General features: G+C 42.7%; 1 protein-coding gene across 1 annotated transcript; it reads right to left on the reverse strand.

Annotated features, from left to right (window-relative positions):
* Positions 1–7066: 7066 nt before the first annotated feature.
* On the reverse strand, positions 7067–27472 carry POGLUT3 (protein O-glucosyltransferase 3; the record flags this gene model as incomplete). Its single annotated transcript, XM_029915684.1, has 8 exons — positions 7067–7463; positions 9299–9403; positions 10663–10857; positions 12929–13125; positions 14584–14800; positions 18232–18518; positions 21113–21310; positions 27406–27472. Coding segments are annotated over 8 exons (1392 nt in total), but the record flags the coding sequence as incomplete, so codon positions are not given.
* Position 27473: the final 1 nt, after the last annotated feature.

The raw sequence follows: 27473 nt of genomic DNA on the forward strand, positions 1-27473 counted from the left end.
CCTGCCTGTTCTCCATTTCCATAATTTTGTCACTGGCAATAATTACAGAAATAGAATGATACCGTACGCAAGCTGTGGGGACTGGCTGTTTTTCACTAGGCACATTCCTCTGGCATTTCGTCCAGGTGGGTGGTTATATGCACAGTGTTGGCCATTTGATCACTAGTAGGATTCCACGGCACGGATGGAATGGACTAACCATTCACCCGTGGAGGAACATCCGGGTTGTTTCTAGTTTTGACTATTAGAAGAAAGCTGTTACGAGTACTCATGTACAAACTGGACAACTTAGGAAAAAATGTATAAATTCCTAGAAACATACAACCTGATCTGAGTCAGGAAGAAGTAGAAGGGTGCCTGGGTGGTTCAGGTCATGATCTCACAGTTTGTGAGTTCCAGCCCTGAGCTGGGCTCTGTGCTGACAGGCCAGCTTCAGGTTCTGTGTCTCCCTCTCTCTCTGCCCCTTCCCTACTTGCACTCTGTCTCTGTCTCTCAAAAATAAAAAATAAAAATAAAAATAAAACCACAGTGGCTACTAAAGATTATATAAACTTAGAATAAAATAAAGTTAACAAATACTCAAAATTTATTCCCTAATGATTTTACTATTACAGGGGAACATTATACCACCTGAAAACATGCCACTCTGGCATAAAAATTATTTAATTTTTTAATATTTATTATTATTGAGAGAGAGAGAAGAGACAGTGTGGAAGGGGGGGCGCGGACAGAGAGATGGAGACACAGAATCTGAAGCAGGTTCCAGGGTCTGAGCTGTCAGCACAGAGCCTGACACAGGGCTAAAACCCACGAACTGTGAGATCACGACCCGATCAAAAGTCAGAAGCTTAACTGACTGAGATGCCCTTGTATAAGAATTATTTTGAGCAGAAGACAATCTAGAAAAAACAGAGGCAGGGAAAGCTCTCTATCCTTCCCACCTGTTTGAAAGCAGGACACACATTTCCCTTTGCAAAGCTGTTGCCTCTCTGCTTTTCCATACCAACAGAAAAAAAAGCCATTATCACCAGAGACAAAAACTTGACACTGACATGGGTCTTTACAAAGAAATCTAACTAAAATTACCCTCATCTTTTAAGTTTGTCCAATATATTTACCTTCCCACAATTCACTACCTCCATAAATCCAAACTCCTTTTATCGCTCTTTGTTAAACTGGTATATAAACCCCTGGCTCTAAGCTCCTCTTTGGGTTTTTAATTCCTTCTCTGTGAGACCCCCATGTGCATGTAAAACTGTAATATTAACAGCAAATAAAATACTTGTCTTTTCTCTGGTTAATCTGTCTTTTGTCAGTTTAATGTGCAAGTCCCAGTGATAAAACCTAAGCTAGTAAAGTGATTTCCTTTCCTACTCATCTTACTGTTTATTTCTTGAGGTGATTCGTGTTTGCTACAGACACATTAGTGGTAATTTTGGCTGGATTCTTTGTTGTAGGCGCTGTCCTGTACGTGGCAGGATGCTGAGCTGAATCCCTGGACTTAACGCACCAGATGCCAGTAGCACAGCTTTGACCACCAAAAACATCTCCAGAAACTGCCAAATGTCCCTTGTGGAGCAACATCACCTGTGCCTGAGAAGGACTAGGCTCCGTATGTTGTCTACTGCTGTACGCGGGGGGAAATAATGGGTTCTGGTGCACTACTGCACATTTCCTCCCAGTACCTGAGGTCATTTGGGGTCTTGAAATTGGCCATGACCAGGGTACTTTCATCACAGGAACTGAATATAAATCAGGACTCGATGTATTGTTCTGCTGGTTGCCTAGATTTAACAAAGTGGTGGTGAAAATGTTAATGGGCACTAAGTGTCGTGTATGTCACCACGACATCATGAATAGCACAAAATACTGACACAATATTCTTGCATATAAATTTAGCCTCAGTCCTTCCGTCTTGACCCAGAGTTTACCTTCTGGGCCTGCTCTCAGAGGGCGACTTAACTATCCTCAGGTGCAAGGAAAAAATAAGAGGACAAGGGTTAATGTCCCCTGTTAATGGTTATGACACAGTTTGCATACTTTGTCCTTGAGATAATGGCTATTCCCCTGAAACTGCCCTACAACCCTAAACCCTGCCTTCAAAATAACAAACGAACATTTTCCTACATACGAGGATAAGGGTCGCTCTTTATCACTTTGTAGCCTTTTTTACAATAAAAGCTCAACTCCGCTTCAGACTGCCGGCTTGCCTGTTTGCTCATCATAAAAAGCCCCAAGTTCTTGGGCTCAAGGCTGCACACTCAGAGTTCTACGTTAACTCTGTGCAGTCTCAGGCGGTATTAAAGACTCCCTTAATTCGGCTTCAGTGGTCTGAGGCGTTAATAAAGACTCCCTTAATTCGGCTTCGGTCTCGGTTGGTCGGTCTCCGGTCTCTCGGCGTAACAGTATCTTCCAGTATTTGCAATTAACATGATTCAGAAACCAGTCACACCACGGAGGGGTGATGATACCCTACATATTTCAAGTAAGGGAATGTGTTCAATTGCATCAAATGCTGCCGGATGGTCAGGTAAATTGAGAATAAAGAGCTAGACTTGGCCAGGTAAGGTCACCGATAACCTTGAGAAGTACTAATTCAGCTGAGTAGCCACAAAGGCGGCCCAGGAAGGATGGAGAAAGCTGCGAGGTCAGACAGCAAGTACAGTAACAACTGCTTAGAATTCTGTCAGGCAGCAGATACAGAGCCACAGCTGGTGGGCAGGAATGGATTCCAAGGATGGTGGTGTTTTTGGTTTGTTTGGGTTTTTTTTTTTTTTTATAGGACAGACATGAAAGCACGTCATTAGATCTGATCCCATAGTGAGAGAGGAATTATTGGTGCGCGAGAGAGGGATAAACCGAAGAGCGGCACAAAGTCTTTTGAGGAGGTTTAAGAAACAAGAAAGGGGGTGGGGACAGTTGGTGGCCCTACATAAAAAGCGATACTGCTTTCACAGGGTTATTATGAAGTTCCGATAAATGAACCAATGTGAAAACACTGCATACATTGTAAGATACTAGGAAGTATTATCAAGCCACTACTCAAGTAATGAAGGAATTTACAACAGATTCCAATTACAGATTCAAAAATGGAAGATGTCTCTCCATACCAACTTGGTGATAATTTTTATTATAAGCGATTATGGCTCCACTGATCTTTTACCTTCACGAGAAAACGCTTGCAAGATAAGCCTCTGAACTCAGTTCCACCCACTTTAAAAGCTGGAAAGAGTACTAAGGTTAGTTTGCTGGGATGGGAACCTACACTTCCTACTTCCTATTTTGTTTTAGTGAATAAACGAAGGTGTTTCAAGACCTTTATCAGTTTTGTAAGCTCACTCTTCCTTTTTTTCCTGTGCTTTCTGCCGAGGGCGCAAGACGGCAGACAACTCCTAACATACTCCTTACAAACACTTTTCCATCCCCATGTAACGAAAACCATTTCATGGGTGGAATGGAAAAAAGGTGAGGCGGGTCAACCTGTATTTCGCCCCCCGGCCTCCAGGGGGCCGAGACCACGTCTCCGCGGAGGTGCGAGGAGCGGGGACCCGGAAGGCTGCAAGCCGAGCAGGGGGTGCGTCAGCCGGGGCCGCGCGAGTTCCCCGGGGCCGAGCCGGGGATGCGGGCGCAGGGCTCAATCGTGAGCAGCGCTGGAAACCGGAGGCTGGAGGCCCACGGATGGGGGCTTCAGGGAGACCAAACGTTTCCAAGGGAGTCGGCTGGGGAGAGGAACTCCAGGTCGGGGAAGGGGGTTTTACGGCGCTGGATTAGGGTGGTCTCGGAGCAGGGGCCACAGAAACGAGGTATCGGCGGGCGCGGGAGGTACACCCCTCCCTTCACCTGTCTATCGTCGTTACGCCGGGCTTCGCTGGACGCCTCGTTTAAGCCGCAAACGGAAGTTACGCACCTCTACTTCCGTTCTATCCCGCCCCAATATGCCCCTCGGCCCGGACCCGCCTCGCCGAGAGGCCCCGCCCCTCGGCTCAGACCCCGCCCCTCAGCCTCGAGCTTTCCTCCTCCCGTACCTCTCCGACTCCCGCGGATCCAAAAGGAAAAGAATGTGAGGCTTGCTGTCGCTGCGATTGTCCAAGCATTTTGAAAGGGAAACCAAAGTGCAGTTCTGCGAATTGGGGCTAAACTTATTATAAAGCCTAGTCACTGCCCCCAAGGACTTTAGGGATGTGGGAGATATACACAAAATCTTTAATATGTAAGTAATTTATTCATTTGTAATTAAAAAGCTGATCATTCTAGCGATTTGGCATCTCGCGCTCAGGATCAAAGACTAAGTGATAGGTGATTGTAGTATAATGCGATTTGTAAATGTAAGCTCTTGAGCTGGTAAATCCCAAACCAGTTTTATTATTTTTTAATTGAGTTATAATTGACATATACCATTAGTTTCAAGTGTACAACATAATGATTTCATACGTGTATATATTGCTAAGTGATCACTACAGTAAGTCTAGTTAAAACCTGTCACCATGCATAGTTACAACTAAAGCAGTATAATGGCAATGTGACATTCCACTTCTTGTATTTTAACCTGAAATTAGAAAATGAATGGTGTCAAGCCCAAATTTCTTTCCCTCTAATATTAAGGAAATATCACTAAGGACTGAGTAGAGGTGATATAAATTTGGATTCATTCACTCCTGAAGACATAGTAAAATAATTAGACCAACCCAGTTGCAGAAATATTAGGGGTATAGGTTGCTACAATCTTTCTTCTTTTTTTTAATGTTTATTTATTTTTGAGAGAGAGTGAGAGAGCTGGGTAGGGGCAGAGAGACAGGGAGGCACAGAATATGAAACAGGCTCCAGGCTCTGAGCTGTCAGCATAGTGCTCAAGGCAGGGCTCTAACTCTTGACAGGAGCTGAAGTCGATTGAGCCACGCAGGTGTCCCTCTTTCTTAAAAACAAGAGTTTTCTTTTTCAAAGTATTATTTAGAAAATTTAGTTTATTTAAAAGTGTATAAAATATGTCCCATGATATAAAATTCTAGACACATAACAGATTTAAAAACAGCATAATGGAAAAAATATATATCCATTTTCTTTTGTTAAATATATCTTTTGTGTGCTTACAATCTTTTCCTAGGTTTCCATTTTTCTTTATTTTACAGTCTGATTCATACTTGCAGTAAAAACAAATAGCATAGACAGGCATACAACAAAAAGTAAAAATTCCCTTCTCTCCATCCCCTCCTCAGACACTGGTAAATAAAATCCTTCCAAACTTTCAACCATAAAAATATATTTTTCTTTTTAACGCTCATGGTTTCACATTATACATGCTTTTCTGTAACCTACTTTTTCTACTGAATACTGTAATGGAAATCATTCATGATAGTATGTTTAGAGATACTTCATTCTTTTTAATCATTGTATTATATTTCTTTATATATCATTATTTATTTGGCCAGTTCCCTCATGAAGGCTATTCAAGGCGTTTTCAACAGTTTACTAATAAAAACAATGCTGCAACCACCCTAGCAGCTGATTCAGACAAATGTACTTATTATATTTGCACATCCTTACGGTCCTCCTTTGTAAAATCAGATTTTCAAAATGAAAGTTGAAGTATTAAAAATGACTAGTGGAATACGTGGGTAATGTATGAATTCAAAGGGAAAAAGACTATTTTATGAAGTTATATTCATGTCAGCAAACTAAAAAACATTTAGGCTCACTCTTTTTAAAGAGTATGACGGAGTTGAGGGGAGAGAGGATTATCTGGATTAGGGCTGCTCACTCTTTATGGGCTCCACTTCATTTCTTAAACACATCCTCTCTGTTCCATGCTCAGAGGCTGCCTGATGTAGCTCGGTTCACTTTTCACTATCAGTCTTGTTTAGCAGCAGGTGATAGGCATTTAAAAATTTAAGACATTTCTAACAAAAAGCCATCAGCCACGAGGAAGGAGCAGGGCTTGGTGGGCAGGGAGGTATGAGGAGGGCAAATTTTCTTTCCATATTCTCGCTTTGACAAGCCCCAAACTCCGTGTACAATATATAGAGGACACGGATTCATTAGGGTCTGGTCCCAGTACAGCTCGCCCTTTATTTACACTTGTGACTTTACTTTTAAACAACCGGTGGGTATTGGTTTTCCTTGGAAATGTGGCTTTGATTACACTGCTCTTCTTTTTTTTTTTTTTTTAAGTATTGCTGTTCCAACAAGTGATGGCTGATTTTTTAAAATTTTTTTTATGTCTTTATTTTATTTTGAGAGAGAGAGAAGCAGAGAGCGAGTGGGGGAGGCACAGAGAGAGATGGAGACACAGAATCCGAAGCAGGCTCCAGGCTCTGAGCTGTCAGCACAGAGCCCGATGCGGGGCTTGAACCCAGAGACTGTGAGATCGTGACCTGAGCCGAAGTTGGATGCTTAACCAACTGAGCCACCCAGACGCCCCAATTACACTGTTCTTAAATATGGTTTTGCTTTCGTATAGTTACACAATTCTGCACTCTTATTGACCTTCAAAAGAGGATGTGACTACTTTAAAGTGGTTACCTTAGAGTGCTTTCCAGATTAAGTAAATATTTCAGTTAGAGGAGTCTGTAATTTTAGATTGGGAGGGTAGAGAGCTCCTGCTTTAGGAAAATGTGCTCATGAGTGACACGACTCTTAGAGGGGTGGTTTTACCAGGAGTGTGTGTAATGAAGTTCTGGGCAGGTCTTGACCCTGTCCAGAAAAGGAGAAGGAAATTTCAATGGGTGTCCACCCAGGTAGATGGGAAATTACTAGCTTATGACACAATTTCTCCTTAATTTTGCTCCAGGCTTTGGTAAAATTTAGCTAAAATAGGAGTGAGCTTCAAAAAATATTGCCTCCCTAGTCACCAAGCCCCCTTTAATAAGGGGGCCTCCCTCTCCTTACTTGTCTTATCAGACCTTCCCAGAGGCAGGGTGCCATTACGGAATGCCAAAAGCAGCCTGCAGGAGAAGGACTTATGCGGTAAGAGGGGAAGGACCCTGCACAAGTATTTCTTCTTCATAACTGGAAGAGGGGGAAGGTAAGTGAACAAGGGACAGAAACAAACCAAGAAATAAGGCGCCAGCAGTTTCCTAGAGAGTGGTTTATATTTTGGCAAGCCTATCTACTATGACTCGCAAGTTTTCTTTTTAAAAAATAAACTGTGATGCTGATAATAGTAGTTTTGACACAAAAGGAAGTAACATTCAAAGACACTTGTCATAGTCGTGCTCCTACTGCTCTGTCCATGCACGGAAGTCTCCTGAACTGCGCCACCCAGGGTGGGCTCTACCCCTAAGATCTGCATGCTTGCAGGCAAGGCGTCGGCGGCACACGCAGGGGTGTGCATGTGAGCTGACTTACAGCTCTTCTCTGGAAGGTCTTTCCCGGTGGCACTGGCACACGGATGTGTTATCATCTGGCTGAGTGACAAGTTCCATTCCATCACGTATTTCAGGTTTGCTGGACTGGCGCTCGGCGTATTCCTGGAATGCAGGTGTGAAGGCAACTGAAAGATTAGTCCCCGCTTCATTCCACCGGATCCTCCCTCCCTACCCCACCCACGCCATCCTTTCTAGTGGCTGTGTATCTTTAAAAAACTTTTTTTTGTAATATTTATTCATTTTTGAGACACAGAGCACAAGCAGGGGAGGGGCAGACAGAGAGGGAGGCACAGAATCCAAAGCAGGCTCCAGGCTCTGAGCTGTCAGCACAGAGCCCAACGTGGGGCTCGAACCCACGAACTGGGAGCCAAAGTCCGACGCCTGACTGAGCTACCCAGGCACCCCTAGTGGCTATGTGTCTTGAAACTACAACCAGAGGTTGTTTTATTCCAGTCCCAACTTTAGTTGTTACGGGTACTAAGTACAATATTTCATAATCTAACAAGGACCCCAATCTACAATTTTCTGTGGACGCAGGAAACCTCCACAAAAGGAAGTCAAGCCAGGCATCCCCATTGGAAATAACCCCTTGTTAGTATCCTCCTCTTGACATTTATCCTCCACTAATGAAAGAATAATTAAATTTGTTGAGCACTCAAATCAACAAAGATGATGTGCATTTCAAAATAAAGTTGGTGGTCTCACACACCCTTCCCTTTAGGCTCGTGGCCACGTAAGTTGTGTAAATGGCTGAAACATTCCTATAAATTAGACTTCCGGGGCAGTGGTTCCATATACATGTAGCTGGACCTTCCTGGCTGGGGGCCCAACCCAACAAAACACTGACAGGAGTACAGGAACCTCATTAATAATTTAGGGGGAGAATCTCCTACTGTTCAAATTACAGGTAGACCAGCAGAGGGTACACAACTCAGTTATGGGAAAGCGTGCTTTTAGTAAATACTGTAATGTGTCATTTTTATTTTTCTATGAGACAGCAATGTCCTCAGGCATCTGAAGAAATATACTTTTTTTCTGTCCACAGAAAAGTAAGTTTAGGTTAAGAACAAAAGCATTGTTTCTTATTTTTTTTTTTCCTGGTGACATTTTACTGTGTAAAAACACAAGATAGTTACTCAAGGAACCAATCCTTGCATTTCCATACTTTAGGCCTAAGGTGTTAGAACCATTATAAATATATTTCATTTTGGGGCGCCTGGGTGGCTCAGTCGGTTAAGGGTCCGACTTTGGCTCAGGTCATGATCTTAGGGTTTGGGGGTTCGAGCCCTGCATCGCGCTCTGTGCTGACAGCACAGAGCCTGGAACCTGCTTCAGATTCTGTGTCTCCCTCTCTTTCTCTCTGCCCCCTCTCCCACTGGCACTCTGACTCACTCTCTCAAAAATAAATAAAACATTTAAAAATTTTTAATAAATGTATTTCATTTGTTTGTTTTCTACAGCAGGCTAAATATTTGCTTTCCATCCAATACTGTGAGAGCATAAGCGTGAATCTTAAGCAGTAAGGACAAAGAGGCAGACACTTGGAGCAGAAAGAGATGTTCATGATCTCTAGTTCAACCCCCTTACTTTCTAGATGAGGAAAGATATTTTCTGAGGTTCAGAAAATACCTGAGCTAGAAATTCCATAAGGCATTTAATAAAAGAAAGCACCACCAAGACACGGGGAACTTTTCATCTATGTTTGTCAGGGCTCAACGCACTGTTTCTCATAATCCTGAGTGGAGATAAAAATACAGGCGCCACAAAAAGACTTGGCAGCGTTCCTACCTTTCCGTGAGCTGGTGCTCGGCCTGGCCGGAGTTCCCCAGGCTGACTCCCAGAACCCCGAGCAGAAGCGCAGCACCCAGGCCCGGCATGGGGTCTGGGCACCCTTGCCCCCAGGGCGCCCGCACGCACGCACACACTCACTCACGCACCCGGAGCACTCTGTAATAGTAGCAGTAGAGCCGGTGTGGCTGCAGGGCGTCCCTGGCCCTCAGCTGCCCTTCTTTTGCAATCTTCTTGGCTTCCTCATCATTTTCCTGAAAGGTTTAGAAAAGGGCACAACACAATAAACGAAAAGTACTCCCGTGACCCCCGCCCCCACCCAAAGAGGGCTACCAGCGAGTGTGAGGCAGGCCCGTGTCGGGTTGAATGCGAACAGCGTGGAAGACCCGGGACAGGGCGAAATCAGCCTCAACGAGGCTATGAAAAACAGACGAGGGGCTTTGCTAGACGTCCCCGTTACGCAGCAACACAAGGCACACAAGGTTGGACCCTGTTCCACAGGCTCAGAAGCTCCGCCCCCCACCCGCCCCGTACACACACCCAACACGCAGCCTCTCTTGTGACTCCTGGTGCCGTCCTTGCTCCCCAGAACATTTAGGGCTCATCCTCTGTTCCCCCAACCTAGCCTCTCTGCTTGATATTAAAATGCAAACTGGAGTGGAATGAATCACTTTTCTTGTTCTGGCATCTCTTAAGAGCTCCATTTTAATCTGCAGTCTGAGCCCCAAAGTCATTACCAAACAGTACCTGTGAAAGGCTACCTGACTGCTGTAATAGTAAATTCAGTCATTAGTACCCAGGTGCTGTTCCTTCAGTACCAGGAACAGTCAGTGCTCCTAATTATACTTTTGGAAAATAGCTAACATTCTACTCTGCTGCTCATGGGAAAAGCCATTGGCAAGCAACCCTGACTTTCTATGAAACTTCACAAAAACGCTTCTGCCTTGGGCACCCAGTTATTTGCGCACTCGAACACTGCTTCTCAGAAACTTAGAAAGAGAACAAGGTCTTCTAACGGAAGGGTAAATTTCTAGAGCTTCCTAATAAAACACAACAGCTTTTTAATACCTTTTCTTTAAAAAATATGGAAAAAAATCATACTTTATGGAAAACTTGTAATTCTTGGGACATTGTATAGCACATCTATTATGCCTTTCTCCTAACTGGGAAAAAGAAAAGCATTTAGAGTGTTTTTGCTTTCGTGCATATGCATGAATAGTGATTCTCTCAGAAAAATCTATATTCTATATAACACTGTGATATTCTATATAATATATATCTTATATATAACCCTGGACTTCACCTCTTCTAAAAATCCTGAAAAATGTTGATAAAGGGTACTAAGATGATCTTAATGTTGATTCTTTAACTATTTCAAGGGAAAAAAAGTTTCAGAAAATAAGATTTCTTTGACTACATTATCTCAAGTTAAATTGCATCATGATAGAACTCATGTCAATAACACTGGTAAGTTTGTTGTCGCCTCAAGAAATTAAAATCGCAGAAAGCGTACCTTGGCCCACTTAATTTTCTCTAGTAAATCACTAAGATTTCTTTTAACTGGGACGTAATGTTTCCAAGGCTTTAGTGACATATAGAAATGTTCATAATATGTTGAGTCCTGCTTCAGAACCAAACTGTCGCCCAGCATGAGGTATGGATATCTATACGCAGCCACGGTCCCATCCACGTTCACTTGGTACTTGTACTAAAAGATTGAAATGAACATAAAGAAGAAATTTAACAGCCGTTTGCTTTATTCTAATTGTCATCAACACCATAATACTAAATAAAAAGGAATTCTTTTCCATGTTCCAATTTTGCTGTTTAAAAGTTTTAGACTTCATTTTGTAATTCACATTTTCTCTTTGTATTAAAATCGTAAGCAGCCTTTAGCACATCAAATTTAGGAAATACAATGCAGGGGTGCCTGGGTGGCTCAGTCAGTTAAGTGTCTGACTGCGGCTCAAGTCTTGATCTCGCAGTCTGTGGGTTCGAGCCCCGCGTCAGGCTCTATGCTGCCAGCTTAGAGCCTGGAGCCTGCTTCAGATTCTGTAACTCCCTTTCTCTCTGCTCCTCCCCCATTCATGCTCTGTCTCTCTCTGTCTCTCAAAAATAAATAAAAGTAAAAAAAAAGAAATACAATGCATTGGGGTGTCTGGGTGTCTCAGTCGGTTAAGCATCTGACTCTCAATCTTAGCTCAGGTCATGATCTCACAGTTTGCAAGTTCGAGCCCATGTTGGGCTCTGCACTGATAGCACAGAACCTACTTGGGATTCTCTCTTTCCCTCTCTCTGCCCCTCTCCTACTCACTGTTTCCCTCAAAACAGATAAATAATCTTTAAAAAATCTTAAAAATAAAGGAAATAAATGCATTTAAGGATAAGATGATCAATAGCTTTAGGAAATAATTTAGGAACTAGGAATACCTTTTTCAACTCTATGTAATGGGGATTTAGGCTTCTGTGACCAAGAAGGAAAATGTTTCAAAAGTGCTATGTTTGGGGCACCTGGGTGGCTCAGTTGGTTAAGCGTCAGACATCAGCTCAGGTCATGATCTCATAGCCCATGAGATCAAACCCTGAGTCAGGATCTGTGCTGACAGCTCAGAGCCTGGAAACTGCTTCCAGTTCTGTGTCTCCCTCTCCCTCTCCCTCCCTCTCCCCCCTTCTCTCTGCCCCTCTCCTGCTTGAGCTCTGTCTCTCAAAAATAAATAAACATTAAAAAAATTTTTTTAAGTTCTAGGCTTATTAAAGCTGACTACTGGCAACAATTTACACTTTATGTGTATTATTTCACTTGTTCCTTATGCTGCATTAACTATGGAAAAGGAAAGTGTTACCTCTAGAAAGCTCAATTTTAGAGTTGAGCACAGAGATATGGAGAAGTTCATGGACTAGACTGATGGCTAGTGCCACAATATGTAATCTGTTTACATATTTGCTGGATTAATCAACCTTGATTTACAATTCAAAATCACTTTCCATGGGAATTAAACCTCACTTGATCATAATAATGTGAAGCAGATATTATCATAACCTCTTCTCAACCCCCCCCTTCTTTTTTATAAGTGAGAAAACTGGTGTTCATATAAATTTATAAGCCTCTATTCTCTGAGTTCAAATCCAATGTTGGTTTGATTCTGTCACACTGAAACGAATAGGATGTACTCACAGATTTGGTAATTAATTTTTTCTTAAGTAATTGGTACCACAGAGTTTTCTAGCCAGTCAGATTCTGCCATACTGTTCACGTCTCTGTCCTTTGAGCCTCCTGACAGTGCTCTGAGGGAGCAAGGCAGGCATCTGGCATGTTTAGGGGCGCTGAGAGAGGAAGGCCCCACAGTCAGTGACAGGCAGGACGCAGACCAGAATTCCAGCCCCTATTTCACTTATGTGGAGTTTATACTCTTTCTGTTTACAACAGGCATTTAGGATCACTTTATGTAAAAGCTGTTTATATTCCCAGTTTATAAAACATGTCTAAAAAAGAGAAAAACAGGTAAGTAAATGCACCAAAACCCCCAGGTTAATCCTGTACTCTATTTTGAGTATTAAGTACAGTTCTGGCCATTGGGTAGACAGAACTAACAAAAACAAAAATACCAGAAAGGAAACCACAGCAAATGCTGTAATTCCCTATGCTTGGACGGGAGAAAGTGAGTAAGTGTGGGTGTGGCAGCTCACAGGACTGGACAAATCTGCCCACCCGGTGACTGGGTCAACTTTGAATACAAGTTTATCGCTTCATATCCACACAGGAAGACATAAATGCATACCTTAAAGAAATCAAAGAAACCTATCAATTTAGCTTTTCCAAGCTCCTTTTCTTTCTCTTGGAAAAAGAAATATCCTGTAATTCCTGCATCTAGGAGCTCTGGGTTTTCCTTGGACATCTGTACCAACTGGAGCCTCTCTTCTCGGCTATCTCTACCTCTGAAGAAAGCTTTCTCTGTTTTATTGATCCAGGAAGGCCCTAGAGGTTTGAAGCCATAAAAAATATGATTATGAATTTGACATTTATAAAAATGGTAAGCATAATCATCTTTAATTTACCATTGGCATTTAAGATGTTAAAGCTCTTTTATCATCAACTCATCTTCGAAGATAAGGTGCTATTTCCAAAAAATATGGGGTTGAGTATCTTCCTGAAATACTTTCCAGGTAGATATTCAAAAACAGCCCCTTTATCTGCTGTATCACATAAAAGAATGCCCTAATTTCTCCTATTTGTCCATCTGTGAGAGTTCACTCAAATATTGGAGTGTCTGTCCTGTGATATTAGGAGATATCCAAAATAACATTGGATCAAGTTCAAAGCCGAAAACAGTCAGCAACTTGGCCACTCACCCAGGCATTAGCTTCTTCTGTCCTTTGTGCTTCACAATAAAAAATGAGCTAGGCTTTTGTTCTTAGACTGGGTGACCAGAACAAAGTCTGTAACTAGGTAATACCCACATCTGTAATCCTTAGGTGGATCAGAATCTTGAGCACATCACTTTTGAATACAGGGAAGATTGTCTAATGTGCTCTGAAATGAAAAAATATGTATCTAATTCAACTATATATGTGTGTGTGTAAATATGTGTGTGTGTGTGTGTGTGTGTGTTTCTTTCCTGAGAGGGAAAGATTCTAGAAGAATTAACTTAAATCTATTTCTGTTATTCTAAAGAGAGGTCATTAGTTAACACCGGTTACTCTTCTAAGGGATAAATCGTAAAACACAGAAACTGGGGAGGGTCACTCTCTTTACTATTTTCATACACTTCTCAAGAACTCACTGTTACCAGATAAAAAGCCAGTTTTCATCCTATGTTATCTTTAGGTAGTTTGCAAAGAGTCTCTGGCCGCATCTGCTAAATAAGTCCACCACATCACAACACATGGGAACAGAGTTTGTAAAAACAGGCAGGGTTTATTCTACTCAGAGAGTTTTGGTTTAATAAAAAGTTGTGTTGTGCCATAAAACATAAGGCCATCAAATGGAGGTGCGGGAAGGGCGGAAGGAATTCGGGTTTTAAAGGATCAAATAAGGCAGAAGGAGGAAATGAGAAAACTCCTCACACGGGTTCGAGGTAGTAATATCCAAATGATACTGCTATCACAATTCTCTTATAGCCACATAGAATTCTATAGTTTTCAAAATGCTCTCTGACTCCATCCATGGAGTCAGAAGTAAGTGACAATTTTACCAAATATATATTTTCAAACGGTATTTACAAATGGCCAACTCAAAGGAGACCCAGTTATGGTAGGTCTGGATTTTATGAGTCCAACCCACATGTCTGATTTTTGGATTAGAGGAATCCTACACTGCCCTTCTTTTCTTGGTTAGAAAAGAAGAACAATGGTTATTTCAATATATACCTTTATTCTCTCTGGTTGAACACTCCCTTTTACCTCTGTTCTTCTTCGAGAACAAACTTTAGTTTACCTGTATTTCCCTGAATAGAGAGGAGATCGTTTGTGACGCCTCTCATGGCTTCCAGTGTGGAGTGGGTGATGTCATATGTTGGAAGAATAATGTCTCGTGAGTCCAGGGAGCCGCACCATGAAATGATAGGTAAAGGGCCAGGGGTTTCATTGACTTTTCGATGCTCCAGAGGCCAATCTCCAAGATTAATATAAAACTCTACATCGGGGAGAAGGACCTAAATAAACAAAAGAAGAGACATCAGTGCTGCAAAGACCTCAGTTTAGGGTACTAAATGCTTCTGTTCTTTGGCTTTTTAAAATATGTCTGATAAAGGTGAACATTTGAAAACAGCAGAAGAGAGAAGGATGCCCCTCAGTCAACAGCAGTATCAGAAAACCAAGGCTGAGGATGGTCAATGGCAAATTCATGTACCCAGGAGTAAGCCCCTTCTGTTCAGAGGTGGCGTTTCAAAGATTTAAAAAAAAATTTTTTTTTAATGTTTTATTTATTTTTGATACAGAGAGAGACAGAGCTGAGAGGGGGAGGGGCAGAGAGAGAAGGAGACACAGAACCAGAAGCAGGCTCCAGGCTCTGAGCTACCTGTCAGCACAGAGCCTGACGCGGGGCTTGAACCTTTGAATGTGAGATCTGACCTGAGCCGAAGTCAGAGGCTTAACCGACTGAGCTACCCAGGTGCCCCCAGAGGTGGTGTTTCAGTTTGCTTAGTATCAGGATACCTGGCTGGTTCAGTGGGTGGAGCATATGACTCCAGACCTTGGGGTTGTGAGTTCGAACCTCATGTTGGCATAGTGATTACTTAATAAAAATATATATAAATTATCAAAATTGCTTGCTATTATAGCAGTGGACATGGTATAGACCCATATGAATCAGAGGCTTCCAGAACTCTTTCTGCCAGCTGCCTGATAAAGAATCACAAGGTTAGACCCAAGCCCTTGTTTTCCCTCAGTATCAAACCTCCGTGGCAAGTCTACCTTTGTTTCTGGAATCTGCCACTCCCGTGGCCATCTCCACTGTCAATGCCTTGGTTTAGGCTCTTCCCATCTCTTGCCTAGACAGGTGCAGTAGCTTTCTCACTAGGTGTTCTGATACAAGGCTCTCCCCACTCTGATCGGCTCTCACCTTGCTGCCTAAATGTCTAAAACCCAACTTAATGCGCTGCAAGCTTAGGAGAACTTAAGCCCACACGACAAGGTGTGAACTCTCTGGCTAGAAGGCAAGGCCTGTTATCTTGGTCCAGCCACACTGTAAACCTCACCTTCCGCCCGAGAAGGTCCGGTCAGCTTCGGGCTGCTCTCTGAAAATGCCAGCCACTTTCCTGTGTAATTCCCTTCCCACTTGGAAAATTCTTTTCCTCCTTATTCACTTGATGGTCTCCTTTCTCATCCTTCAAACATAGACCTCATCTTATCTCCTCTATGACTCACCCTCGTCAGACATTTTCATCCTGGGTACCTACACGCTACCACGATGAGTTACGACTGTTTGTGTCCATTTGCCACTCCAACTTTCGAATCACAAAGACAGGTCCCACCAGAGCAGGCCACTCAGAGTCCAGAGATGAGTCACATTGTTTTGGATTTCTTCCCAGCCACTGGGTTCCCCAAAGAACCCAGAACAAGAGGGAAGGACCAGGGATGGGATTACTCACCCTCTTGCTTCTCTACTATTGTTCATAAGCTCATTAATAAACTCCACACCAAAAAATAATAAAATAAAATAAACCAAAAACAAACCCTAAAAACAAACAAACAAACAAAAAGCACAAAACAACAGCACAAACCCCATACCAGGAGTTCTCACTGTAGAACAGGGTTTCTCAGTCTCAGCAGTACTGACATTTCGGTCTGGGTAGTTGTTTGCTGTGGGGCAGTTACGTGCCTTGTAGGATGGTGAGCAGCACCCGTGTTCTCCACCCACTGGATGCTTGTCACAACCTCCAACTGTGGCAACCGAAACTGTCTCAGGACTGTGCCAGATATCCTCTAAGGGGCAAATTAATCACTGGGAAAAGCCACTGCTCCAGAGGCAGCACCGTAAGTACAAGGCGGGATACAGGGTGGGGTGGGCCAGGTAGGCCCAGAAGAAAGCACCCCCTTTGTGATCAGGTACCTGCAATGGGCTCACACTGTGGGCGAGCGGGAGCAGGGAGGAGGCTGCTGTTTAAAATGAGAAGTGACTACAGCCACGCATTCGGCACACTTGGGAAAGCGTGTAACTCACGTCACCAAAGTTGGCTTCTGGTTTAGAAAACTACCTTGACCGTCTTGGTGAGTGGGAAAGGTAGAAAAATGCCCATCCTCACCCTTCACTCTGCATGGTCAGGAAGGAGGAAGAGTAAAAGGCAATTTGAACTGCCCTGCTTAAGAGTTTTGCCCATGTGGAAAGAAGGGTTGAGTAGAGGGGAGCTGGGGGGAGATGAGAAGTCTTCTGAAACATAGAGACGAAAGCACATTCACTAAAAGCCAAGACCTTTAGATCAATGACAGCCAGTGAGAAATTCCCAGAGGTGATTGCGGATGACTGAGTCTGATTAATACAGGGATGTCTGTTTTTATTTCTTTGTTTGTTTGTTTAAAGCTTATTTGTTTATTTTGAGGGAGAGAAAGTGAGCATGAGTAGGGGAGGGGCAGAGAGAGAGGGAGAGAGAGAATCCCAAGCACTGTCAGCACTGAGCCTGACACCGGGCTGAACTCACCAACCGTGAGATCATGACCTGGGCTGAAACCAAGAGCCTTAACTGACTCTTAACAAACTGGGTCACCAGGTGTCCCCAGGGATGTCTACTTTTAAATGTTAGGGTTTTTATTTGGTTGGTTTTTACTACACACTGGTACCAAATAACCTCTCTGTTACTAGAACTGTCAACAAAGTGTGCCGTGCGTACTGTCTTTTAGAGGTGCTTAGGATAAAACAAGGAAAAGTGATCCAAGTTCAAATCATTTTGAGGCGATAAGAAACAAAAGAGTTGCAGACAGTGAAATCCTAAGGGGTTATTCACCACAACGGGGAACTACAAGAAATGACTTTGAGGCTAAAAATGTCGGGGAGTCCACAGAAACCTTGGGAGTTTTCTGTAGGACCTACTTACCTAGGATGGGGGCTCACGCCATTTAATTTAAATATTAAAGGAAAGAAAGACCCATAAAAGGGGAGAACCTAGGAACGTTCAGGTGGTGGACCTTAGCTGCTCATTTCCAAGCCTGGAAGCCGGTTCTATCCTTTGCCATTGTTATTCTAAGCATCGCAATGTTACAACTAAATAATTAAATTACAGTTGACGCTTGAACAATGCAGGGGTTGGAGGTGCCCATCCCCACTCAGTCTAAATCTCATGTATACCTTTAGACTCCCCCAACACTTAACAATTAACAGACTACTGCTGACCAGAAGCCTTACTGATAACATAAGTGTTGATTAACACATATTTTGTATGTTATATTATATACTGTGTTCTTCCAATAAAGTAAGCTAGAGAAAACAAACTGTGATTAGGAAAGTCATAGGGAGCAAAAAATACACTTAGAGTACTGTGCTGTATATATAAAAAAAATCCACGCATTCGTGGACCCACACAGTACAAACCCTTGTTGTTTAAGGGTCAACTACATACTGTTTTTGAAACCAGTGAGTTCATTCTCATACCTTCCTTGCCAGTGACAGCAAAATCTCATCGGAGAACATTTTGAAGTCTGTGTATTTCCCCAAAGACCTCCGGTAGACGTGGTTATTGAGGACCGTGTAATGGACAACGGCGCCCCTCTCATCCCCAAACCTTTTTGGCACTTCATTCAGCATCTGCTGGAGATCGATGCTGGGGAAAGAGGCGAAATCTTTGGCAATCTGTGGTTCCTTGGTTGGACAGGAAAGAGTTTGCTGCCAGGCCTGAGGATCCTCTTCCGGACACTCACAGTACTCGTGGTACACTGGGCCTGGGGAAAGGCAAAACCCGTATGACGCCACGCTCCGCTGACAAGCATCACAACGCAGGGAGCTGCTTCTGCCCCTGATACGAACATGGGACGGTTTCCTGGTGAATTCTCAGGTTACCCAGAGGGGGATAACCTGCCCTGAACAAGTCAGCGGTGAAGGTCGTGCTGCCATTTCCCATCCCCGTCTCGTACGCCTCTGCACGACCTCTACGGCATGTGCTCTCTCCCCATAGAGCCCTCTCTCAGCCAACTAGCAGCTAAATTCAGTTCTGGGGAGTTCTAAATGCCTGCAGAACATAAAACAACTTACCTTTAGCAAGAAAAAGGAATATTACTTTTTAGGCATTATTATACAGTAAGGGTGGTGATTTTTTTTTTAAAGGCAAGAAGGAAGATCTCTCAATCTCTAAATCACTGAATCCCTAAAATCACTTCTATCAGCACATCTCAAAGAAGAAATATGTAACCCAGGGGTGTCTGGCAGTGTAATTTTCTTTTTGTTTTCTTTTTTTAAGTTTATTTAATTTGAAAGAGAGAGAGTGAGTACGAGCAGGGGAGGGGCAGAGAGAGAGAGAGAGAGAGAGAGAGAGAGAGAGAATATACCAAGCAGGCTCTGTACTGTTAGTAGAGAGCTAGATGAAAGGCTCAGACTCACGAACCATGAGATCAGGACTTGGGCGGAAATCCAGAGTTGGACTCTTAACCCACTGAGCCACGCAGGTGCCCCCTGGCAGTGTAATTTGAAAGTACTCAGCTATAACTATAAAACTTCTCTGAGGAATCATTTCAAACGGACTTTATACACATTTTATATTTTACTTCAAAATATATCTATATCTCACTTAACAAAAAATGTCTAACAAATGATTTGTGTTTCTTGAGGATTTCTACTTCAGACCAAGGTGACTAATATGGACTAACTTACACTTCTACCTGAAATTACCAAAAAAAGAGGCAAAATGTATGAAACAATTTTTAAGGCACTGGACACGAGGCAGTGAAGGACAGTGAGTCTGAGAGATAGGAAGGGCATGAGGTAAGCCCTACAATTCCTAAGCTTACTGCCTAAGGGAGTTTCTAGGTTATAGAGACAGGGGGAGAAATATAGGCAGAGCCCAGCAATCTTACTGGGTTGAGGGGACAGACCTGAGTCTCCCGAGAGAATAAGGCAGCTAGAATTTATAGGGCATACTCTCTGAAAGGAGAGAACTATATAGAAAGAAACCTCCAGAGATCTGCAAAAGGTTCCCCCTCGAGTATTCAGGGTTTCTGAAGCGTGTATATAAGTGAGGACAGGATCCAAGGCAGGGAAAGAACCAGCCAGAATGATTAGAGGCAACAGTACCCACTGGCCATACAGGGTTGGAAATAGTGCCTGTTCAGACTGAAAGCATCCTTATTTCTGAGGCTTGGGTAGACTAGGCAGAGAGATATTGCCTGAGTGATTGAGGAATAGTAGCTATAGCCAAACATGGCTCTGGTCTTGCCTAACGAATTGTAAGAGCAAAATTTGAAAGGTTCAAACTACTCCCAGTAACTTAACTGCATTCCAGAAAAAAGCTCAAGAAGATGAGAAAGCACCAAGAGATGGAAAAAAACACGGGATATAATTAATGACATGTTGGACATTGCAGAAGAAAAGATTAGTGAACTTAATGATGTAGCAATAGAAAGTAGACAATATGAAATGGAGGAAAAAAAGAATTTTGAAAATGAAAGAAGCATCAATGAGCTATGGGATAATTTCAAGCCTGATATAGGGGGCAACTAATTCTTGGAGGAATTCTAGAGTAGAACAGAAAAACTGAAGACATCATGGCCAAAATTTTTCTGGATTCAATGATATCTATAATCCCAAAGATCTTGGAAGCTCTACAAACCCAAGCACAGGAAACGTGAAGAAAACTAAACCAAAGCACATAATAATCAAATTGTTTAGTACAGCCATTGGAGAGAAAACCTTCAGCAGGATGGAGGAACAGTGATGAAAGTCAGCAGATTCACTGTAGGGAACAATGCAAGCAAGAAGATAGTGTAAAGACATCTTTAAAGTACTAAAAGGAGGAAAAAAAACCTGTTAACCTACAATTCTCTTTTTAACAAAGATGCCTCTCAAAAATGAAGCAAAATGTAGACTTTTTCAGACATGCAAAAGCTGAAAGAACTCATCACCAACATTCTCACGCTGAAAGAAACGTTAATGGGAATCCTTTAGCCGAAGGCAAAAGGTACTAGATGGAAATACAGATATGCCAAAGAATTAAGGGTGTTGGAAATGTTAACTACCTCGGCAAATACACAAGATTTTGTTGCTTATCATTTTAATTTCTTTACCTAATTTTCCGTCCCTCAAAATTCCACGTTAAATTGGGTTCCAGGAGGGGCTCCTGGTTGGCTTAGAACATGGGATTCTTGATCTTGGGGTCATGAGTTCAAGGCCCCCATTAGGCGTGGAATTACTGAGATTGAGCTCCAGGAGCTATGCATACATGTTGACTCTGTTGTACATGACTTCAAGGTCATCATAACCCACTTTGAAAGGCATGGAGTCTACACGTAGAAGGCTGGCTCTGGACTGTGTAATAATCACTTACCTTTCAAAATATAGGGAGACTGTGCCACATGTTCATCACCATAAAGGACCTCTATCTTCAGCCCTTCATGGACAGTTTCATACATCCTATATCGCACCAAAAATGTCCCATCATTCCTGTCCAAAGGTTTGGGGACATGAACCCGGACTACCTCTTTCGGTGAAAGAGATTTGATGACTACCTTGAACAGTGTTTGCCCTGAAAGAAAGAAAATATATAAGTAACTCTACGATTTCATGGTTATTTTATCTTCCCAATTATTGGATAGGTGTCTCTATACCGAAGTTACCTTCTTCTGTATCATCAATTGTAAACAAAAGAGTTTTAGTCTGAAAGGTCCTTGAGCCCAAGAACAGTGTCTGGGTTATGCCTTAAACCAAGTATCTAAGTCAACACTGGATTCATTAGTCATTCAATAAAGACTTACTGCATGAACAAAATCAATTCATTAAAAAAGCAAGGAAGAGAAGAACTTTTTGCCTATTTGCTCTTTTGTCCTTTGGGTCAATAAAACAGCTCAGGTATTTAAAACTCCATAAACTCCTAGAATGATAGGGCTCTAACATGATCCACCTTTCTCCTGGTAAAATATACACCAGCTTTCTTTGTAAACCATTTCGATAACTAGTAACCCCGTTTCTGAGGAAATTTCCCTTTTGTTAACCCAAATTTCCAGCTATATTTCTAAGCTTATTTCCCAAAGTAGAGAGAGATTATAGTTACTAGACTCTGTGCACAAATATCACACACACACACACACACACACACACACACACACACAATTTTCACACACCTTTGTAAATGCTAGGGTTTACTTCTCTAAGCTTGTTTCCTCAGGTTGAAACGAAAGCTATCCTAGGATGATCTAATACCCTTTTCAACTCCAAAATTCTGTGGGTTTTCTGTTCCACAGCAAATAATGGCTGCTTAGTAAACCTTCCCTTCTCTTTTTGTAGTAAAACTGACTGCTTTAGGCTTTGAAACAATACTGTTGTGATTAACATCACTGTGATCCAGGGATAAACACTGCGGTATCTTTCTTCAGAGAGTCTGCAGATCAGTGCAGATCTGATCCCCAGGCGCTTTGAGAATAAAGATCAGTTAAGGTCCTACCCACAGTTAATCACTATATCAAAGGCCAATGTATACAAAAGCGTGGTGAATAGTCTATAATTCACACCCCTGGCAAAACACAGTGGTGACCAAAGTAGTCTTTCATCTCACCTCTATCATATTATGAAATTAAACATATTTAATGTATATTATTTTAAATTAGTGAGTGAACCTAAATTCTAGTTTCTTAGCTTCCAAATCTAGTGAATGAAGTTTCTAGTGTCTTTTGATCTTCAAGGGTTTTATTTTTTTCCTATGGCTCAGGAGACGTGTCCCTCAGTCTCTTCAATTTTTTAATAGTAATGTAGTATCTGACAGCTTGCTATTAAATTTCACTATTTTATTTAGCATTGAAACGAGTGTGATAAAATTATGAAAGCAATCTGATAAAATAAATGAACTATAATAAACATAGGGGATGTTGTAAGAAAAAAGGTAAGAATTTAATGTGAAATTATTTAAAATGTTAGCCATTTACCTGAAATGCTGAAGTAAAGCACATTAGTTATTGCTTTTGTGTTATTTCTCACTTGGTTTTATATTTTTTAAATGACTTTTTAAAAATGTTAATTTATTTTTTGAAAGAGAGAGAGAGACAGAGCGTGAGCATAGGAGGGGCAAAGAGAGAGAGAGGGAGGCTCAGAATCCAAAGCAGGCTCCAGGCTCCAAACTGTCAGCATAGAGCCCAACGCGGGGCTCAAACTCATGAACCATGAGATCATGACCTGAGCTGAAGTCAAACGTTCCACCAAACTAAGCCACCCAGATGCTACTCTCACTTGGTTTTAGAAAGACAATGCAGTCTGGCAGACTGAAAATCAGGCAGATGGAGCCTGGGAACTAAGAGGCAATTTCCACTATTTTCTCCCCAAATAGGAAACAGAAAAGTTTTGTCTCTTGGTCAAAGAATGCTGTTCTCCATAAATTTATGATTTTAAATTAAAAAAAAAACAAATATAAGAGAAACATATTCATGAAAATGTGTGATCTTTTTGGGAAAAAAATGGATTTATAGGAGAAAACCAGCTCCAAATTCTTCATTATTTTTAAATTCAAAGTACTGGACTAGATACTGTCTTGTCTGATCCAGCAATAAAATTTGTCTCTGAAATAGCATTTAAACATTCCATTTCAAAATATATGTATAAAAATAAAATATAGCCATTTCAAATACATATTTTAAGTGTTCAGCTATTTTTACAGTAATCTTACATGCCTGTGTCGTTGTTGGCATGACATTAATGTTAGAATCAATACAACATAACAACGGCCAGGACTGAAATAGAAATAGGCAATTTTAACCTGATAAAAGAGAAATGAGGGGTGCCTGGGTGGCTCAGTTGGTTAAGCAGCCAACTTTGGCTCAGGTCATACCACAGTTCATAAGTTCAAGCCCTGCACCAGGCTCTCTGCGGTCAGTACAGATCCTCTGTCCACCCCCCCACCCCTCCCCTCCTTGTGCTCTCTCTCTCTCTCTCTCTCAAAAGTTAAAACATTCTCTCAAACATTAAAAAAAAAAAAAGAGAGAGAGAGAAAATGAAATGAGAAGAGGGTACTTTGAAACTGCTTCAATGTAAGGAATGTGAATTCTCATTTGCCCCGGGCATTAATATACTAGGACAGACTTTAAGCTCATCTTGAATTTTCCTAGGTCACAAATTCAAACTTTAAGAGAGAGACCAAATTAAATGAGGCTGCAGGGACCATGGAGACCAAAGGAGGCTTGTAGGATCAAAGTCTTGCATCATTAGAATCAGAGCTTTTGAAGACTTTTGATTTGGAAAGGAATACTTTTTTTCTTTTTTAATCACTTACTTAGCATTTATTATCTGCCAGCCCCGGAGCTGGAGATTTTCATTTGCATTTTCTACCTTCTTTATTTCCTACAAGAACTCTTAAGGTGGGTATCATCAGCCTCATTTTACAGATCGGGAAACCAAGACTCCAAGAGGTTAAGTCACCTGCCCAAGGTCACCTGTGTTGAGTAGCAGAGCCAGGATTGGAACACGGCCTGAGTCCGTCTTCTTTCCAAGCCCATCCCGAATCCACCCGGCCACACTATGTAATGTTAGCACACTGGTCTGCGGAATTCAGACGTGGAGCAATAACCTCCGAGCGCCTGGTCCAATGGAGTCACCACCTCCCCTGTTGTTTAGGAAGATTATGAAGGCTCCACAGCTGGCGTGCCAACCCCATCTGGCCCAGGGAACAGAGCGCCAGAAGGCCAAGATGAACGTAATCCTCCAAAAATGTCTGGCTGCCTGCTGGCCATGGATGCTCTCCAGGAACTGGCTGAAAACTGATGCGCAGCAATCATATTATGGGAGATTTGATTAAAAGGAAAGAGCTCGCAGGGATGTGTACTCTTGGTTCTGACGCTTAATGGCTGTGGGGCCACAGGCAAAACATTTCAGTTTCACGGAGCCTCAGTTTCTTATGTGTAAAGTGGAGAGAATAGTATCTATCCTTATCTGACAAGATGATTAAGAAGAACACATTTTAACAGGGCACAGTTTAAAACACTCAAGTGCTACCCAAGTAGGAGGGAAGATTATCTTCTGAATATATTACTACTGGGGAAGGTAAAGGAGGACTGAGTAGAAAGTGAGTATTTGTATCCAGCCTTGTTGGCACGTTCCATCCACCCTCCCTCCGCCCTTTCCTTTCTTTTCTCTACAGTATTCACTGAGCCATCTCTGCCAGGCACTAGATCAGATGCTGGGAATGTAATAAGGTTAACAGGTTTTGCCTGCATTCATAACAAAATACTCAATTGAAGTCAGAAGGGAGTAAAAATAAAGATGAAAGATAGCTCCTTTCCCCTTTATCCAAAGTCACAGACCTACTAATTTCTATCTTTGGATTCCATTTGAAATCCTTTGCTTTAGACCATTCAAGATCACGTGTTTGTTATCTAGGGACCTGGAGGCATACAGCACAATAACAATATTCAGACAAGTATGACACTGTTAAGTGGGAATGATAATTATTCAGAGAATCTTGGTAAGTCACGTAAGAAGGTGTACATCTTGAGAGGAAAATTGCCTCAAGGTTACTGGGTGGCTCAGTTGGTTGAGTGCTTTTTTTTTTCTTTTAAAAGCATTTTATTGTCATCTTTATTCACATTATAAATTTTTTTATTTTAAATTTTAGTTGACAGTATAATCCTGGTTTCAAGAGTAGAATCAGGGATTCATCACTTACATGCAACAGTGAGCGCTCATCAGAAGTGCTCTCCTTAGTACCCTCACTTATCTAGCCCATCCCCACCAGCCTCCCTCCCGCAACCCTCAGTTTATTCTGTCATTAAGAGTCTCTTGTGGTTTGTTTCCCTCTTTTCTCCCACCCCAACTCCATATGTTCATGTTTTGTTTCTTAAATTCCACACGAGTGAAATCATATGGTATTTGTCTTTCTCTGATTAACTTACTTTGCTTAGCATAATACATTCTAGCTCAATCCACATCACTGCAAAAGGCAAGAGTCTCCAGATGGCTCTCTTAACAGCTTTGAGTATTAGCACTTAAAAAAAACTTTGCCAATATTTTTAGATTAAAAATTAGAATTTTAATTGAATGTATAGCTCTTTCATTAACAGGAAGATTCGCAGTATGTCATTTTGGATCATATCATATTCTTTTCTCCTGTATAAATTAATTTTTCTTTGGTTTTCCCTTTTCTTTCTAAAGCATCCCATTACAACATTATAAAATTAATTTTCGAAAGTAAAGTAAACATTATAGTTTTCTACATTTCTATAACACCCCATAGTGGAAGACTTCGCATCTGGCTTTAAGACTCTTTTATTCTGGGTCACAAGAGTGGCTCAGTCTGTTAAGAGACAGACTCGATTTCGGCTCAGACCATGATCTCATGATTTGGGAGTTCTCCACCCATATCAACCCATATCTGCACTGATAGCATGGGGCCTGCTTGAGATTCTCTCTCTGTCTCTTTCTCAAAAATAAATAAATAGGGACAACTGTGTGGCTCAGTTGGTTAGCATCAGACTTTGGTTCAGGTCATGATCTCACAGTTAGTGATTTTGAGCCCTGAGTCGGGCTCTGTTCTGACAGCTCAGAGCCTGGAGCCTGCTCCGGATTCTGTGTCTCCCTCTCTCTCTGCCCTTGCACAGCTCGCCCTCTACTGCTCTCTCAAAAATAAACAAACACTAAAAAAAAAAACGTTAAAAGAAAAGAATCTTTTATTCTGATCCTTAGGGCCATGAAAAGTCTTTTTTTTAAATAATTTTTTAAATTTATTTTTGATAGAGACAACGCGAACAGGGGAGGGTCAGAGAGAGAGGGAGACAGAATCCGAAGCAGGCTCCATGCTCTGAGCTGTCAGCACAGAGCCCGATGCGGGGCTCGAACCCACGAAGCGTGAGATCATGACCTGAGCCGAAGCCGGACGCTTAACCGACTAAGCCACCCAGGAGCCCCAGGAGGTCCTTCTAAAACTAAAAACAAGCAGTCACGGTTTCCCACTGGCAGGAAGCGGTGCTAGGTTACTCTGTCTCTTTGTTGATAAAACAGGGTACCAGTTGGCCGAACATAAATTAGACCTAAACTAGCAAATCCTGACTGGCAACACCCAGAAACCACCAGGACAAGTTGTGAGACGCTGCAGAGGCAAGACGTGCAGGAGAACGTGGGAGGGGAGTCAGGACAAGATCCACCCTGCGGACCGAGGGTTTCACTAATTCTTTCAAGCTGCGGGTGACAACTCAAAACTGTGAGAAGGCAAACGCCTCGCACGCACGGCCCCTGCGCGCACAGCTCTGACATCTCCCCGGGGTGGGACTCGGCTGTTCCCAAGCCACAGGCCTCGACCGCGGGATCCGAGGACTTCTGGGCGGGCTGACTCTCGGCGTCGGAGCCGGGCGGCGGCTCGGCCGTGTGAGTCCCCGGCCTCCCGCGCGCCCCCGGCGCCTGCCTGGAATGGCAGGGCCCGCGCCGCATCCCAGTTGGGGCCCCGGGAGTTCGCGCACGCAGGGATGCATGGATGCAGGCATTCATTCACTCGGCGGACTCGGGCTGCGCCGCCCTCCCCGCGGTGCTTCCGGGGAGGCGGGGGCGCAGCGGAGGCGGCGGGACCCGCGCGCGGGAAGGGCGATCGTGGCCCGGGGGAGGGGAGGGGCGACGGGACTGGGACGCGCGAGGCTGGCGGCTCAACGCTACCTGGGGGCGAGCGGGTGAGGTTCAGGCCCTCCGCGTTCACGGCCTGCAGGTAGAAATAGCGCACGGGC

The sequence above is a fragment of the Suricata suricatta genome, chromosome 11, assembly GCF_006229205.1.
Source record: "Suricata suricatta isolate VVHF042 chromosome 11, meerkat_22Aug2017_6uvM2_HiC, whole genome shotgun sequence".
Taxonomy (NCBI): Eukaryota; Metazoa; Chordata; class Mammalia; order Carnivora; family Herpestidae; genus Suricata; species Suricata suricatta.